Source organism: Cyprinus carpio, chromosome A11 (genome assembly GCF_018340385.1).
Source record: "Cyprinus carpio isolate SPL01 chromosome A11, ASM1834038v1, whole genome shotgun sequence".
In the NCBI taxonomy this organism is placed as follows: domain Eukaryota; kingdom Metazoa; phylum Chordata; class Actinopteri; order Cypriniformes; family Cyprinidae; genus Cyprinus; species Cyprinus carpio.
The window spans coordinates 8,405,887-8,425,149 of record NC_056582.1 but is presented as its reverse complement, the minus strand read 5'-3'; the positions used below and the strand labels follow the sequence as shown (position 1 = coordinate 8,425,149).

General features: G+C 37.6%; 1 protein-coding gene across 2 annotated transcripts; it reads right to left on the bottom strand.

Annotated features, from left to right (window-relative positions):
- Nucleotides 1-58: 58 nt before the first annotated feature.
- LOC109085071 (polypyrimidine tract-binding protein 1-like) lies at nucleotides 59-17,685 on the bottom strand. 2 transcript variants are annotated; one of them, XM_042767009.1, is made up of 16 exons: nucleotides 17,585-17,681; nucleotides 17,039-17,089; nucleotides 15,715-15,745; nucleotides 11,320-11,380; nucleotides 11,057-11,229; nucleotides 10,171-10,317; nucleotides 9,472-9,627; nucleotides 8,450-8,560; nucleotides 6,855-7,032; nucleotides 6,668-6,748; nucleotides 6,427-6,572; nucleotides 4,863-4,896; nucleotides 3,961-4,053; nucleotides 2,917-3,133; nucleotides 2,758-2,835; nucleotides 59-1,964 (listed from the first exon to the last, which is right to left on the bottom strand). In XM_042767009.1, the coding sequence occupies exons 1-16, from the start codon at nucleotides 17,590-17,592 to the stop codon at nucleotides 1,832-1,834; spliced, it is 1,698 nt and encodes a 565-aa protein (XP_042622943.1). In that variant the 5' UTR covers nucleotides 17,593-17,681; the 3' UTR covers nucleotides 59-1,831. The 2 variants fall into 2 exon arrangements, with proteins under 2 accessions (XP_042622943.1, XP_018955257.1); XM_019099712.2 differs by lacking the exon at nucleotides 17,039-17,089 and having other exon boundaries at nucleotides 17,585-17,685.
- Nucleotides 17,686-19,263: the final 1,578 nt, after the last annotated feature.

The window sequence follows — 19,263 nt, the reverse complement described above, 5'->3', positions numbered from 1 at the left end:
TGTAAGTCACGCGTAGAAGCATTACAGCTGTGACACACTGAATGAACGTCATGGACACTCGAGTAAACAAATATTTATTGAAGGCAAAAAGGTACAACTAGGAATGTCATGAAGAACAAGATAAAGACTAAAAACAGTGTAATCCTGATTTGATATTGGACTATATTTTTGCATGATGATGGCCCATAGCGGTAATCAAAATATACATGTTTTAACTTTTAATATTGTGATACAAAAATAGTATTTACACCTCATCTGTCCACAATAAGAAAAAGCACTTTGTAATCTAAGGCAGATGTTGTATATTGATTTTTAATGCTGTGCAAGGATGCATAATCAGGTTTTATCCAGCCACTGTGAAGAATCGACTATATACTTTTTTCTATATCCAAGGAGCATTTGGATCTCTTTAAAGCGCCACCTCTTTTTTTTTTTTCTTTTTTTTTTTAAGATTGGTCCCACACAAATAGTAAAACATGTAACAAAGGGGAAAGAACATCATACACAGAACCTAATGTAAAATTAAAACTAGTAAAGTAGAATATTAAATTGATCCACTATGAAACATTGCTGGGAATTTAATATAAACAAATAAGATTTGATTTTTTTGTATATTATCTAGTCCGAGTGCCAAATTTAGGCCACCATTGGGCCTTCATAAAAAAAAAAAAATACCTATGAATGCTAATGCACCTGATTTTTACAAGACATTATTTTAAAAAAGGCACTTGTCAGATCTAAAAAAAAAAAAAAGGCCAAAATTGGGGGGTTGGGGAGCGAATAAACTCATTTTACAGAGGTCACTAAAGGCCATCGTGGCTGATCTGTTAAGACTAGCATTATGTGCTGTGCACAATTCAGCAGGTGTGCTGATTATCAGTAATATCCGGTGGCTGAATCATCTGAACTGTTTCCATCACACCGTTCTCTACAGAGAAGCAGACGTACACCGCTCTGAGGGCATGTTCGTACACGCCGTTTGTCGTGAGGCTAAAAGGTGTCAGGATGTCCCTTACGAAGGTACACAAGGAAAGGCTTTGGTATCAAGCTGCAGTATACACACAGGTTCATGGATACATAAAACACATGGGTGCATTTAAGTAGAATAGCTTAAATAATCTACTATCTCACACAATAACATGAAGCCCGATGCTTAACATCTACACAAAGGACAAACAGTAAACGGACAGCGGTTAATGATCCGCTGACCACAGCCAACATGCAATGCCCCACAGTATGCAAACAATACAAATCTAGACAAACACTATTGGATTTATACACAAACGATTGCATAAATTTGAAGGAGGAAAATGCCTGTAAACATTCTATGTCTAAAGAAACAGTATAAATGCTAAAGCTAGAGGATATGATGAGTACAACCCTACTGGGAGACACGTAACGCAGAGGCGCAGAGTTTTAGGCCTGTACCATTGTCTTACCCATGTCTCACAGGAGCATAAGGGCACGAAATGGACTGTAAACTACAGATAGTTGCAGATGTTTTGACTGAGGTTCTGGAGATCTGAAGCTGTAAGGCACAAATGGTACAAATGGAATCAAAGGCCTGTAGTGGTTCATCTCTGCTTCTAGAGAAATCAAGCCTTAAATAGGCTGAAAGTGACCGATGGAGTGATGCATAGAGATAATGAACTTCTCCGCCCAACTGATAATACAGCTGTTCTAAAACCTTGAAAAAATACATGTATATGTAAATATCCACTAAAATGCCTCTTAAATAAAATAATGGAATGATGGAAGTAAGCTTTGTGATTAAGACTCATTAAGGTTTGAAACGACTGGCCAATCCAGTCCTTTCCAGACTATATTTCTCTCAAATGATGGACTTGGAGAAGGAAACCCTAAGATGGTGGTTTTCTCCGAGATCATGGTTGTGGAACTGGATAAGGGACTCGATCGCTTCCTCCACCGAACCCATCTGAATAAGGGCCATCTTGCGATCCTTCCTGAAAGTTGAGGAATTTGTTAGTATTTCTTGCGGATCCACTGATATAGAATTTATGTGCTGACCATAATCATTAATCGACTGTTAAATGGGAGTTTAACTCAAAATGACCAGGTGAAAAAAATTTTAAAAACCACTAAATACTAAAAACCTTCACTAACTAAATTAAACTAATAATAAAATCGAAACTAAATAATAATAATAATAAAAACAGCTTAGAATGTAGACTTCGTAGTGCATATAGGTGATCTGACTTTTTTTTTTTTTTTTAATTTGCTGACAAATCAAAGTGTTCCATTTTATGAAACAATTTATGGAATTACAATAATAATAATAATAAAAAAAAAATGACAGTGAGGAATAACACAACAGCTTAAGATGTCCAGAAATTCTAATTTTCGATATACAAATGAATTTGATATAGAAATGTTGCCAGATAACAATTTATTAAATAATAAATTAATGATATTAATACATTATTAAATGATAAATAACCAAAAATAAATTAAAAAAATAATACATTTAATTCAGAATATAATACTCAGTACAGAAATTAATAAACTATTATGTTTTAACAAAGTTCTATAGATTTGACTTTAAAGCAAAAAATTAAATAGTTTGAACATTATAAGCGAAATGTTTAAAAATATGTGTGTAATGTGCGAAAAAAAATAAAAAAAATAAAACATTATCAGTTAATGGCTGTGATTCCACTTCCAGCATCAATCATTTAAAATAACTGTTATACTACATAAATGTCACAGTATGATGATGTCACAGCTGTACACACTTACTGAAAGAACTTGAAGTTCTTGACCAGAGCACCATTGCTAGCAAAGAGCATCTTGAGGTTATCTTCGACAACCAAGGGTCTAAAACAGAGACAAAGTTATAGGTGAGATTTGGGTTTTTAAAGTAATAGAAAAACAAGAAGCTGATGAGTATAAACTGACGGGATGTTAGACAGGTGCAGGGTAGATGAGGGAGGAAAGATGTTGGAGTAGTTTTTGGAGCCTGGCTTCTTGAAGCGATGGAGAGGAGAGCTGCTGTAGTCTTTGGTGAGCCCCTGGTCCTCATGTCCCTCTCGTGGCATCTGGACAGTCGTGTGTTTGGACAGTGTGATGCGCAGGGGCCTGCCGTACAACTTCTGTCCGTTTAGATGACTCATCGCTGAAATATAAATGTTTATCTCTGAATAAATACTGAACTATGCATAGTTCCCCATTACATCTATCAGTATACTGTGAAAAATTTTTGGTGCTAGCAACTGCTAAACACTGGGACACTTCTAAGTTTATGCATTAAAGCACAGCTAATATTTACTAATATCAACAACACTGCTGTGGCCAACAGCCGTCTGCTAACCTTTATTGGCTGATTGTGAATCATCATTGTAGTGGTTATAAAAGTACAGTGTGATTATGGAATATGAACTTATCCATTTCTGATAAAAGATTAAAGACATTACAACACTTCCAATAAGTAGCCAGTTATTGCAGTGTTGATCTGCGTCATTTTTTGAAAGAAATTAATACTTTTATTCAGCAAGGATGCACTAAATTGACTGAAAAGTGACATTAAAGTGGTTACAAATAAATATACAAATAACAACAAAAAAAGCTGTTATTTTATACTTTAAAAAATATAATATTAAAAAATATATTACTGTTTTTACTATATTTTAAATTAAATAAATGCAGCTATGGTAAGTATAAGGAGTCTTTTTTAAAATTAAATTAAATTAAATTTATGCATTTAGCAGACGTTTTTATCCAAAGCGACTTACAGTGCATTCAGGCTATCAATTTTTACCTATCATGTGTTCCCGGGGATCGAACACCCAACCTTGCGCTTGTTAACGCAATGCTCTACCACTTGAGCTACAGGATCACCATTGTAAAACATTGTAAAAGATCACCATTGTCTTAAATGGTGGTGTATATATAAATTTTCTTCTCCTTCTGCAAGTAAATTGTAATCATTTTAAGGCAGTTTACCCAGCTGAGCCTGGGTCCCATCAGACATCTGTATGAGAGCATTCTCTTTCTTGTTGAACATGATTTTCACTCTCAATACATCCCCATATACACCTACAAAGAGAGACGATCTCATGTCAGATACAAATATACAGCATTATGATCAGACACACCTCATCAAAACCAGCCTGAGCTATAAAACAACTTCAGTTCACAATCAAGATACTCCATTATATCCCACCAACACATGCTCTTCAGGGTAAAAATATACATATACATAAAAATTAATACTAGTGTCTAATAGCAATTTTATCAGGGGTTTAATTGAGTGAAAAAAAAACTTGCTTTAAGAAAAGACTGAAAAACTTCTTAGTAAAGAAACAAAATTTGGTTAAGGAGAAAGTTCAAGTGGATCTGCAGCTCTTAGCAAACTGCAACGTGTGTTTAGTTTGTTTTTCGATCTCTTGAGGAACAGATTCAACGGATCGACTGAAATTAGAATCGAAAGATAAGTTTTCAGGGGGATGAAAATGTTTTTAACCCAAAAAAGAATGAATTTATAAAACAGCAGGAGTCTTGACTATTAACCAAGTATTTTAAACAGCTTCTCTCCAAAGGCATGCAATAAAAAAAAGGTAAAAGAGGAATGGTTTTCAAAAGCATGCAACATTTTACAAAGCGCCAATTTGCTTTGTTCCGTCATTAAAAAGCTGCAGCCTTCCATCTGCGTTCAAAGGTAGTGCCGCTGTTCAGGGAAAGCTGCAGCTTTTCATGACGCGTCTCATCTCACCACACCAAATACTGCAGAAAACAAGGGAGGCACTCAAAGAATCGGGCCTCACAGATGCCTTGTGTGGAAACAAAATCAAATTAAAAGAACAGAACAAACGAGTGACAAATAAAGATGCTAAAGGATGACATACCGAAGAGAATAAAGAGGCAGTTTGGCGTAACTCTCTTTAAAGGACAGCAGAGGGGGGGCAGCGGAGGAGGAAGAGACAGGTAAAGATCGGAGGCAGAGTGGAGGTTCAACATATCCGAGGCAGCGAGGCAGTTCCACGGGAAATGGCGAAAAACGATGGTTGGATCATGAAGATGGTTAATGGATTGGGAGCAGAGAGAGAGAGAGACAGAGACAGAGAAGGGTGGGAGTGGGGGGGGGGGGGTAGAGGAGAGAGAGAGAGTTGTTTGTGTGTCATGTTGGGGTGTGTGTGTGTGTGTGTGTGTGTGTGTGTGTGTGTGAGATTGTGGGATGATGTTGAATCGTGTAATTGTTGGTACAGATCAGATGAGTAGAGACATATGGTGTGTGTAGCCAGATGGCAAAGGAGAACGAGATTTCCAAAACAAAAAAAGAGCAATGGGATGAGGGGAATGGGGAGGGAGAGAAATAGGAGAAAAAAGGAGGTAAAAAAAACAAAACAAAAAAAAAACAAGGTCAGTATACATAAAGAAATACAAAATATATTGCTGAAGTTAACAGAAGTTTCACCAGTTAAACAAACTAATTCTTAGCAATTAGTTATTGTAGTAAACAATGCGCTAATTTCAATGTTTAAATGCACTTTCTAATGGCCTGTTTTACAAATAAAAGAACAGATCTTCTGAACAGACCAACAGAAAATACAATTTTGGCTATTTAATATTTGGAGGAGATGAGTGAAATATGAAATAAAGCAGCAACATATTCAAATGGAAGCAACAAGAAGAATGAAGCTCAACTGAATGGCATTTTTTATGCGAAACCTGAGGATGTTAGAGGAAGAAATGACACAGGGATGAGGGCGCTTGAGTGAATAAAGAGACGGAGCTTCAGTTAATGGAAACGCTAAGCAATGGGCTTTGTGTCCTGCAATTACTACACGACAATAGATCATAAATGCACTAAATTTAAAGGAACATTCAGCAGTCTATAATATCCATTTAATTCAGTTTATTAGGAAATAACTGTGTGTGCCATTGTTTTAATTTTTACATTTTAATATGTATTATACTTCAAAAACAAAAACAAAAAAGCATTTTCCACTAAGGTTTTGCTGTGGCGCTTTAAATTATACTTATACCAATATTTTTACATTAGAATTTAAATTATACTTTTTGTTTGAAAAAAAATGCCATTGTTTAAATTATTTATACTACGTGTTATGAAATTATTAAAATGTTTCATTTAGTGTTTGCTGTGGTGCCATTGCTTTCATTTAAATTATCTAAACAAATAGTTTTACATTATAATATAAAAAAATACATTAAACCAAAACGTATGTAGAGAATCATTGTGACATTACATTTAATGCAATTTCTCCTTTTTTCATTCATTATAAAAATGTATTATAAAGTAAAAATAAAAAGGATCATTAATAATATAATGGCACAATAGTAACATCAACCATCCCAAAAAAAAAAGAATTCCATTAGCTTGCTCAGACTTAATGTTTAAATAGACATCTTGAGCACTTCTAGGTCCATCAGAGACTGAGAACGGCTAACCTCAGGGTTCAGGTTGCTGACCAGCATGACGCAGTGGGTGCCAGGGAGGGAGGGGAAGCCCAGTCTGCTTGCAGCCGCAGCGGCCGCTGCTCCCCCAGGAATGGCCAGTGAGGCGAGGGCTCCGGGAACCCCAGGTATTGTCAACCCTGTTCAAGAAGGAGTCAAACGTACGCTATACATCACAAGACAAATTCAGATAAATGAAATATAGGTGTTAAACTCAAGCGGTGTGCCATCGTACCTGCAGCCTGCTGGATAGCAAAAGCCGGAGGGAAGGCGTGCGCTCCTCCATATGGCGAGGCAGAGATGATCCCGGGAGCAGCTGCAAAATACCAGGATGTTTAGACTTTCTAAAAGAGGCAGAATGGGACTATGGTAAAAAAAAAATTAAAATAAAGTGCTGGGTGTAATTTAACACCCATTTGTACCAAAAGCAGCAGCCAAAGCGTGATGTTCAATAGTGGGTTGGCTGTCCCCAGTGGGCAGGTCCGGGCGAGTGTAGTCACGGCTCTTGTCGTTATTATATTTGACGTTTAAGCTGGTAAGTTTGGAAAAGCTGATGCGCAAGGTACAGCAGCCATTGTAGATGTTCTGTCCATCTAGAGCCTGATTAAAGAGATATTTTAGTAAAAACTGTGCCACAAACATGTCAAAATCTAGACTTTCACATTCTTTCCCCATTTGCATCAACAAGTAACCTTTATTTCTATAGCGCTTTATACTATACAGATTGTGTCAAAGAAGCTTCAGCGATAAACAGGAAAACAGCAGAATTCATTATGGACAGCTCAGATGCTGCTGTAAAGCAGCTCTAAAAGACAAAAGTGTCATTTAGCTTAAGTCAGTTCAGTGTAGGTTCAGTTCAGATAGGGCTGCATGTTGAATTGCATTTTAATCATGACGATTTCTGCTTCTCTTGATTTACTAAGCATTAGAGATGTGCGGATCAGCTCAAATGTCACCACAATCCGCTGTCTCAAACAAATTACCCACCTGCACCTATATTTCTCTCCGATTTAAATATCTGCCCCGACCAGCACCAGATGTCACATTACAATTATTCTAATTCTTAGTTTTGCATGATGATATGATGCATGGATGGTTCACTTTTAACAGCAGATTCAGTGATGTTAAAGCTGATCTGCACATGTCTGCGGCACATTACAGCTCTGACACACCCACTGGAGTTGATCACAGCCACTCTAGTCAGTGCTTGTGTTTATACCAGAAAAAAAAAAAGAGGCAGACTTTACAGAAGCATCCCAGAATTGGCTCTCCGCACTGCTTCACTAAAGATAGGTGCCTAGTCTACCTTTGACAGATGCACATCATTAGACATTTGAGGATGAATTTTAAACAACTATCCCTGTCATTCATAACTAGACTTATAAGTGTATTAACTTTGCCTGTCGGCTACAGCAAAACAAAGTAGGACATAGCAATAAATACAATTAAATTGCACAAAACAACCATTTAGCTAACTAACCCATGGTAGGACCCCAAAAATCAAGAAACACACACACACACACACACACACAAAAAGGGCAGACAGGCAAATCTTGTGGTCTCATAAATACAATTGCTTCGCTCCAGTTGGCACAGTGTGGAGGACAGAACAAAACCTTGTCTGAGCCGTAAGGGGGTAACAGCAACATAATACACTGATCGTAGGCTGCTTTTGAATGAACATTTATTCATAAAACAAAAGTTCTTCTTTGGCCAGATTAGCCTACACTTTCTTAATAGCATAAACACAGGCTTTACTCCCTTCAATCTTTAACTGAAATCTCACTGTTTCTGTCAAAGCCTCCACAAGGTTTCATATTTGCTGTTGTCAGATTTCAAGAATTAAAATCCCCCAGTCAGAGTTTTTTAATAACTCTGTACATTTTCTGCATAGTGGTTTATTTAATCTTCCCAACCAGGCGATCATGTGTACACACTCTCTGATGGAAAACAAAGTCTAAAACGAAGTTTCAATAATTGTCATTACAGATAAAGGCTGACAGATGGCGCTACTCACCAGCTTGGCATGTTGTGCTGTCAGGCCATCAGTAAACTGGAGGAGAGCTTGAAACTGGTTGTTTTTTGTGAAAGTGATCACTTTCAGCACTGTGCCAAACTTGGAGAAGATCTGTTGAGGAACCAAACACATTTTAGTATCAAACAACCAGAAGTGCCAACAGTTAAAGGCATAGTTCACACAAAAATTAAAATTCTGTCATCATTTACTTACCTTCATGTCATTCCAAACAGATAAGACTTTGGTTCATCTTTCAAACACAAATTAAGATAATTTAATGAAACCTGAGAGGTTTCTGTCCTTCCGCTGAAAGTCCAGATAACCAAAACCAAAAAAATCCAAAATGTTTATAAAAGCGTTTGCCGTATATGTGATGTGCTCTATGTATGTGTGTCTATTAATAGTTTAGATGCATATAAAAACCTAAATTTAATTTGTTCATCATATATAGCATTTACAACAACTTTATGAACTTTTTGGATCTTTAAAGAACAGAAACAGGTCTCAATAAAATTTTTAATTATCTAACTTTTACTTTAATTTTCACACTTTACTTAAAGCCTTTTTATAAAAGTAGTTTTAATGCATTAATTGTGCTGGTAAAACTTTACAATAAGGTTCCATTAGTTCATGTACTAACATGAACAAACATTGAACAATACATTTATTACAGTATTTATTAATCTTTGTTAATGTTAGGTAATGAAAATACATTCAGTGTATTAACTAATGTTAACAAGCACAGCTTTTGATTTTAATAATGCGTTAGTAAATGTAGGAATTAACATGAACTATATAATGCATTATCATGTACATTATGAATAACTTTATAATGCATTATACATAAAGGTTTTAGGTAAAGTTACCAAAATATCCTAATTTATGAATTGAAAATTAACCAAAATCTTAAGGCTTTGAAACAACATGAGTGTGAGCAAACGATGACAAATTTTATTTTGGGGTGAACTATTGCTTCAAGTAAGAAAAGAACAGCATTGCAGAGAACTAGAGGAAGTGTATACCTGGTGCAGGACATCTAGGGTCACAGGGTAAAAGAGGTTTTCAACGATGACCCTTAGGACAGGGCTGGGGCCAGCCATACCGGATGGGTCAATGGCACCTAGAGTCATGCTACCTGTATGGACAGCATTCACTGCCTGCAGTGCTGCCTGTGCCCTCTGCAGACACCAAAATGACATATAAGATTTAAATTGGCATTTTTTCCCATTCCATCTTGATTTTACATCTACCTATCCATACACGCTTTTCTATGTCTGAAAATGCATGAGTAAAATTTGTAGATGGATTATTCTGAACAAAATCACGTATGGAGTAAACTCTGTAGGCTACGTTTCTGTGTTTACTCAAACAGAACGAAGCAAAGCAAATTGAGCAATCCTCCAAATGAGTGCTGATGGGCTGCAGCTGTGGAATTCACTGCTAAAGGCCTTTAGCGGCATATAAACTGTGATTAAAAAGAAAAACAGGCAGTGTGGAAAATGCAAAAAACAAGATGCGCAGAAGATAGCAAACCAGACCCTCCGCTCGTATCAATCATCATGTGCACAGCTGCTGCAAATAACTCATTATACATTTCGGCTTTCTTTATTTACGTAAAACCATACACAAATGAATCACCATGTCAGAAATGTGGAATGAAGACTCATAAAGCCCCATACGTGGTGCGTGTGCTGGCCGCTGAGAGAGTTTGAAGCACGTACCACTTGGTTTGGTGAGTTGTCTGTCTTCAGCTCTTTGTGGTTTGAGTACTGCATGAAGATGGGATGATTTCTGATGACGGGCGTTACAGAGGAGTAGTAAGTAACCATCGTCTGGGCTGCTTCTTCAGTATTCATTTCCAAAAAAGCCTGTGCAAAAATGCAGATCATGCAATTTGCCTTAAGCCCGGAAAATGTTCCACGCAGGCACATAAAACAAAAGCTTCTAGCTAAACAAACTATTGTGAAATATTAGTACAATTTAAATGGGCTTTTTTTCTATTTTAACATATTAAAATATGTAAATTATTATTGTGAATTTTCAGCATCATTACTCCAGCTTTCAGAGTCACATGATCTTTCAGAAATCATTCTTATATACTGATTTGCTACTCAAGAAACATTTCTCATTATCAACTGTGTACAAAAAGTATTCTCGTGGCTTTATAACGTTACGGTTGAACCACTGATGGCAGGTGGAGTATTCTGACTATGTCTTTCATACTTTCCTGGACCTTGTTATTTATTTGGCAGTCTATGGGACAGTCTCAAGCCTCCTGTTTTCATCCAAAATATCTTAAATTGTGTTCCGAAGACGAACAAGGCTTTTACAGGTTTGGAACGACATGGGGGTAAGTGATTAATGACAAAATTTTCATTTTGGGATGGAGTATCCCTTTAACATATCGCTAAAATAAACTCTTATTACTCAATACAAAAAAACAATAACACAAATATTGGGGACTATGGTAATATTTTGTGGTTTAAGTACAGCTTATTTACTTCATATATGAAATATCCAAAAGTTTTGGGTGGACTAGGTTACGTCAACCTTGTCTCCTATTTCGAGCTAATGCTGAGAATGTGAAGAGTGGAGAGGGACTGATACCTGATTCTTTCCCTTCAGCATGAGCAGGTTGGTGACTTTGCCAAAGGGAAGGCCGAGGGAGATGACCTCCGCTTCGTTGATGTCATTGGGCAGCTTGCGGACATGTATAACTCTGGACAGGACGCCAGGACTTCTGATGTCGCCTTTGAACTTCTTGCTGTCGTTGCCGTTAGCTGTGTAGAAAGCAGATGATGAGGGTGGATTGCTGGGACAAAACTAACCACATCTGAGAAGGAAATGATTGAAGAACAAACAGAGCCTACCTGCTGAGCTCATGATATAGGGCCCACTGGAAACACAGGAGAACAGCTCGTCAGATCCTCTCTGAAAAAAAATAATAAAACCAAAGAGAAAAACCCCAGGTCAAACAGTGTCCAGTAACGTGTCATTTTGACTAGGTTTAGACAGTCAGTTCTGAGGTTTACAAACTTAAACAGCACACGATAATAAACTAATCCAACCTTTAGCCTGAATGGATGTCCAAATAAGGACAAGTTTACATCAGAAAACGCTGGACGCAGGAAATGGACAATGTTACATTCAGTTTTCCTGTGCAAACAGCACAGTCTTAGAGCGGGTGAGGTCAGAGATCAACCACAAGACATCCCCCACCAGAAACCTATGAAGAAAGATCTCAGTAGACCATGAGCAGAGGGGTAGTTTAACATTTCCGAGGTCATCAGCCAGTGAGTGTCCAGACTGAATCTTGCATTTGTGCTTTCACATTTTCCTTTGTTTAAGGAAGGACAGAACATGTCCATGAAAAGGACATTTATACAACTAAACCTCTGTGCATAGTTTCAAACACCACATTTTAACCAATCTTAAAAGGCCAAATCCCCTAAAAATGAAAATTCTGTCATCACTTACTCCCCCTCAGGTTGTTCCAAACCTGTACGAGTGTCTTTCTTCTGTTGGACATAAAAACATATTTCAAAGAATGAACAGTTGCCGATCTCACTGACTTCCATAGTATGGAACAACACAATATGGAAGTCAATGGGAACCAGAAACTGTTTAGTTACCCACATTCTTCAAAATATCTTCCGTGTTTAGCAGAAGAAAGACATTCAGGTTTGGCACAGGGTGAGTAAATGACAGAATTTTCATTTTTGGGTGAACTACCCCTTAATGTCACGATTAACAAAAATGAATACATCAAAGTTCTGCAAATAACATGCGTCAACGTTCCATTTAATCTGGACAATCAACAGCAAATGTTTGTTCTGGTTATCTACTTTCGGGGGGCAGAAAATCGAGACAATGTAACAGAAGATGGCTGAATTAAGATTGCCTAGTCACGGCGTATGACTAAAGCAAGAATAAATTAAGCGTGTTCAGCAGAAACTCCATGCAACCACACATGCCTGAATCACATGCCTGCCCTCCACATATTAAAATTCCACAGTCAAGCAGCTCAATGAGAACCACATGCAAGCACACTAAGCTAAGAAACGTTTAAAGGGTTACTGCAAAACCAGCTAAACTTAAACATAGAACTTAAAGTTGCCCGTTAACCTAAACTGCAAATTAATTGTCCGTACTTAAAAGATTATGTACTTGATTGGTAAGATGTCTAAATGATCTCTTTAGCAGCAGGACTACTATTCTAGTCAAATTAATTTCTGCTTTTGTGTTACCAACATAATTATTCAAAATACTTTGCAAATAGGTATGTTGCATGTATATTGTTAATAGTTAGATTACCTTCAACACTCAATTAAATCTTAAACACTATCAAAATGTAATCTTGGGAAAAATCACAATACAAATATTTCAAATGTTTCATACTGTACATTATAATGTTGTAATGCCTAAATTACTCTTTTTCAGAGCCCCACTAAAGAATTAAGATTTGTCCTTGGTTTTTCCTACATTAAAACAAGGCAAGGAAAAAAAAATCACTACAATGTGGCCACAATTTCACTACATTGAAACTAGTGAATAAATTTGCAAATCTTAACAATTTGACTAAAATGAGTAAATTGATGAATAAATTGTGATTAGAAGTGCATTAATTCTTAATTTAAGGTCACAATATCCATTTGCGGTGCTCTGTAGGTTTTAGTTTTTAGTGCTTTATTTTTTCTTTATTTAATATCATCCATATCGTTATCAGCTTATCGGTTTCCTGGTGCACAAACCCGGAACATTCTTTCAACGCTTCTAGAATGTGTCAGACAGCACTATCTCGGTGCATTTAACATAGTTAATTGAGCATGACAAACCCCAACATTCAATGTGTTAACTTTTTGTTGGGTGTGGCATGATGGGATACTTGGTAAAACAGATTAAAAGGTGTCAAAGACAGGGGGAGGGGCGAAGACTGCAACAATTCACAACAAACCAAAAAAGAAAACGGGCCGTTACCACAGCAGCTCCGATTGTAATGTGCTCACCATGGAGACCTTGTGTCTGCGCCGCAGGTAACCGAAACCCAACCCTGACCTGAATACACAAGACCCATTATCTCCAAACGCCCAGGTGTGCCTTTCACCCACAACTACTGTTCAAACTTGAGCCATTTACCGCACTAATCATACAGGTTATGAGCACAGCTCCAGGCCTCAGTTTTATGAAATAATAACATCCACCAAAAAGTAATCGTCCCAGTAGAGACTCAGTCTGAGTACTGCTGGTCCTCAGACTGAAACCTGTGACCTTCGGGTTACAAGTCCGACTCTCAAACCATTAGGCCACAAATGCCCCGTCAATGGGACTATTGCAAATCGTCGGCTTGCTATAATCAGCACCTGTGACCCACAAGCTTTAACTTGCATTCTTTATGAAATACCAAGGACAAGAAAGAGAGACTGGTAGCATCAAGCGAACCCCCGTGTGACCCATTAGCACCTCCCCCAGTCATCTTCCCTCTGATCAGCACTGCTGAACAAACACAAGAGCTACATGTGTGTGCTGAGTGATGAGGCAAACATATTTGCATCTGATGAATAGACTGCATTCATCTGGTCATTTCAAAATAGCCAAACCAATCTCTGCGGAATGTCTCTAAAATGGGTTGAATCATTAGGCTGAGGTAGAAAGTGCACGGAAACAATGAAATGCTTGTCACCTGTGTTCACAAAGACAAATAGACTTACCTGAAGATAATCTAATATTCCATAACATCTGATGACCAATTTTAAAACATTCAATTATAACTAATAATCTACTTTTCCAATTTTAAATCAACAAAACCTCTTCTGTGCTGATAAAGATAGTGTGGCCATAGAAAGATAAAATTAACCAATAATAGGGCTCATTTCGTTCAAGTTTCGACCTGTATTACTATTTCTTGTATATTTGGTTTCACTCAGACACGCAGGTTTTTTTTTTTTTGGCATTTTTATCTTTATTGTGGTAGAACAGTTGCTTGAAAGGAAGTGAAGTGAATAGGGGTACGAGACCGGTAAAGGTCTGTGAGCCGGGACTCGAACTCGGGACATCCGAAGCACGCTCCCCACAAGGCTACTGGCACCAGAACTGCAGTTTAAATTAACCCAATAGACGAGAATGATAAGCTTCCTTCTACCAGTCAGCATGAAATCAACATTGACCCATTTTTCACCTCTTCTATGTTCATTGTTTTTTTTTCCTTTAATGATTAGTGCACGTCATGCCACTATTTTAATCTTTCATCAAAGTGTAAATGCTCTAAAATGACTTTCCTCTTCTGATGACATCACTTAGGCCACAATGATGTTAACCAAAAGCCAAACAGCTATTTAGGAGGTTTTGTTTTAGCAAACTCGCATTCAGTCAAGCTCAACTCTTGTCTGCTTAACAATCTAATCAATTCCCAATCTAAAACCAAGCCCTATCCTACACCTTTTCACATTAAATATGCTATTTCACTCAGAAATGTCGTGATACAGAAGTAAATTGGGTTCTGAATGGAGTTTCACATTGTCTTTATCCTCAAACTGATCTGAACCTGAGACATAACGCAGAAAAATGCCCCTTACAACTATTTCAAATCCAAAACTAGGAAATCTCTCTGAACCAGCTTTTTCAATTTTGCAATCAGCTCTTAAAACAGTGCCCGTCCCTGTACCGTGGTAATCATCAGATGAATGCAGTGCCTGTAGGTTTCATGCTACAGAAGTTACTGCATGACCTGAAGCATGTAACTAACCTAAATGAACCTCATGAATCAGCCTTTTGTTCCACATCCTGTGGGTCGCTCCTCACTAGCCACATACCACAGGAAATAATCTTTAATGAGGGAACGAACGGGAGTGTTCATGTTGTGGCCTTGTGAAGACTGATCCACGCAGCAAGTCAGGGATTTCTTAACTATGTGTTTCAAATATTATGAACCACAATTTGTTCCTAAAGTTAAATGATAACTTAAGAGTCATAAAATTTTGAGAAAGTGCAATGTGGCACGGCACAATGCCACAGTGCTTGACTTGTTCTAACAAATCTTTGATTCCCTTTGAAATGATTCACCCCATTGTTGCCCGGATGAATCATCTCTGGAAGGAGTGAAAGCACAAGGTATGGAAGTCACAGAGGCCATGCGAATTCTCAGTTCGGATAGTCCCGACACACAAACAGTCATAGAAAGAGAAGCAAAACAATCTGCTCCCATTCAACCAACCCAAGATGTAAAGCACGTGTAGTAGTGACCGAAGAACTAAAAATAAGATTCTTACCTTTGTACCAACTGCAATATCATGAACAACGCTGTAAAAGAAAACAGATACGGAAGAAAAAAAATATTAGTGCATGAAATCAGAAATAATAAATAAATAAATGCATGAAAAGAAACACAGAGAACCATTGTGACCCCATGCATTTATCTAAAATAGTCCCAATGAAACAAAAGGTAAAGAAAATGTTTAATGCAAATGCATGCATTATGTAATTTAAGAATGCAGCCCATTTTTGCAAGTCAAAATGTGAAATTAATATCCTCTACCTAAATATTAACTGTAGTTAATATTTAAATATGACTAATGACTGCAATACTTTAATTGGCTCATGTTGGTTAGATGCTTTTCCCATTAAAGGAATAAGCAGTTTGAGACAGCGTAATCTAGTTCCTCTCCACAGATCTCTCTTAGAGCAAGAAATATGAGTGGTATTTTGGGTCAGTGTATGCTTGAAGATTAACCCCCACATCCTGTTTCACATGAACTCTGAGTAAACGCTTCGAAAAGCCCTCGTATCAACACGGCGCAGCTATTTGAAACAATGGATAGAAAAAGAAACGGACTGTGCCAAAACAAAGTCCCGATACATTTTCCATGAGAGGGAAAAACCTCCATGCAAATAAACGAGAGCGCTCAAACAAGGGGGCCCTACGGACTGGGGTCATTCTGTCACAATAGCTGGGGTGTGGTTTTAGTATCAGTGTCTCATCTTAGATGGTGCATGTATAGTTTGTCCATGTCTATCAAACAGACTCACTGGCCGACGTTTAAAACCATTTACCACGTTAACCACAGTTTCCACCACACTGCAGTAGCTCCAACAGTAATGCTATGCAGGTTTAGCCACCAAGAGGTTGCTATTCAGCCTAAAACTTAAAAAAAAAGTTTTGTGAAAGGAGAAAATGTTGTGTCAAACTCAGAAAGCTGAACTAAATTCCCTAGAAGCTGTTTTATTTATGTATTTCTATTTCATTAGTCATGTTGTAACCCAAAATTACCAACAGAACAGTCTAAATACAGTTTAAACCTCATATTTTTACAATGCCGTAGCAATAAACACTCTAAAACTAATAGAATTTGTGCCTCTAAATCTTAAAAAATTCAAGGCACACCAACGTGAATCATATTCAGGAAATTTAAATGGCTCAGTAACTGACGTTATTGTGTTTGGGTGGAAACTATGGCAACCGTGGCGGTTTTTGTTAGCGAAGCACAGTATTATTTCACTTATCTAAGTTTAACGGTAATGTAATCTATAAGCGGGTATTAAAAGAAAATAAAAAAAAACACCAACTATGAGCTGTGAATTTTCAGGTGGACTTACTCTAATTCTGCGTAACTTGATCCCATAGGATACAATTCAGTCTCTAGGCGGCTGCACAGGGAAAAAGATGTCAATGCCATCACACAACCGCAGTATTCAATTTATTATATTCACTTTGCTAACAGTTTACTGGTCAGAAGGAAAAATGTAAGTTTTGGGGCTTATTTCTCTATATTTATGCGATTCAAAGAATGTTGCTCTTTACGTTACTTTCTGCTTAAACTTTAATCACAGCAGATACGATGCAACAAGTCCTCTCGGTGGAAACTCCCTAGTTTTATAGAAAAAAACGCCTTTTTTAGGCTGCAAAACGCGAAAAAAAAAGAACATTTACTAAATGTGGCTATCAAAACAGCGAGCATCAGGCAGAAACTACGGTTTGTTTTAATCGCAACTGCTGATGCGAGCGCCCGCGCTCACCAATCTAACAAAATAAATAAATAAATAAATACTTTACAGTCGGTAACCGTACGGTTTTATTCGTGCAGTGCTTATCGACAGGCCAGCTTAACTTATTTTCCATTCATAATACGTAGCATCACTTACCCGTCCATTGCACACCGAGGAACAGCAGCTCTGATCCGCAACTTTGCTGCTCGGCTGAGTTTTCTTAAAGCGCTACAAAATGGCGGAGCGCGTTGAGCGGAGCCTCAGCGATGAGCTCGGTGATTGGTCCGTCCCGGAAAACAGTGGGCGTGTGAGACACGAGAAGGACTCTGATTGGACGAGACGAGTTGAAAGCAAAGGGCGGTTACAGTTGAGGAGGGAGAGACACTGCGTGTGGCGCATCCCAGTATTGTTCTGCGTCTTTGAAGAATGGACCGGTCGCTTAGAAAACAGGCTTTTCTGCTCAAACAATGGATTAACCTGCTGTTTTATCAGTTAAACAGTAAATTCACTTGATGAAATAAATGTATGGTATCTAATATACTATTAACCTAATAAAGCACACTTTTTTAGTCTCTAAATGTGTAACGTTACTCAATGGACTTTAGACACAACAACAAACTGAAAGCTCATATAACCGCCCAGAAGCACACATACGTCTGCAAGAGGTCTGTTAAAGATCGCTTCATCTGGAAAGCATCTGCTGTGAACAAACATCTGATAGACGTCTCCAAGATGTCAGCTTTACATACAGTCTAAATCATAAACATCTTAAAGACATCTTCTAAACGTCTATTTGACATCTGATAGAAAACCTCCTACAGACATATTGCAGATGAGCAAACACTCTAAAAAAAAATATGTCTTGCAGACGTCAAATAGACGTCTCTGTGATGAATATTTCAGGTTGCAGTGGTAGCAGAGATCCATTACGTCTGATTAGGGACTTGATTGCAGTTTCCACAACATAAAATGAATTATTTATATGTTTTTGTGTGTGTGTGTTTATTTTTGTGTGTGTTTTTTTTTTTTTTTTATGTGTGTGTGTGTTTGTGTGTGTGTGTGTTTGAGTTGAGTGAAGTTTTGCGTTGATGAAGGAACTTCATCTTGTGCTTTTCAGACAGAATAACTGGTCTTTGGTGCTTTTTTGTTGTTGCACATTGTAGAGACAGTCTCCTGATCAGACACTTTAGTTGGATTGCTGTCAGTTAGATTTAAGTGCCTCTGGCATCAAGGGCCCCATGATCTCCTTGATGTCTCGGAGCCTCTGGAGTGAGACGGAGTCTCTTGGGACCACCTGCTCTTTACTGTCATGTCACGCTGTTCAAGTTTTGGTTTGGTGAAACCATGTTGTATCCATGAAAACTGATACTTGTTTCTTTTGTAGAAATTTTGGATGATATGGCATGTCTGATTTGATCTAAAATAACAGTTTTAATTTAAACCTACTAAAGAGTTTACAAGCTTTAGATGTCTTGTCCAGAAGGACTACGGGACACGGAGAGCTTCGGAGTTAGGTATCATCCTCAATAATTACCTGTTTTCACACTCAGGAAATTACTTTTTCCCTGTGCCACACCTGCTTAAAGCTAAATAATAGATGGGGGGCTGCAACAGAAACTGAGACTCATTGTCTCCAAAGTAGCCAACCAAATGCATCACGTGACCTGGCCAGGTAAATATAGGCCAGAGTAGAGGCCCAGTGATCAGAAGAGCCACACTTGGGAAGCTTTCAGAGTTAAAGAGTATAACCATAAGTTGTTTCCAAAATGTTATGTTTTGTAAATAATAACACTGAATTGGAAATAATTAATAATTGAAGTACAATAGGGTACAAG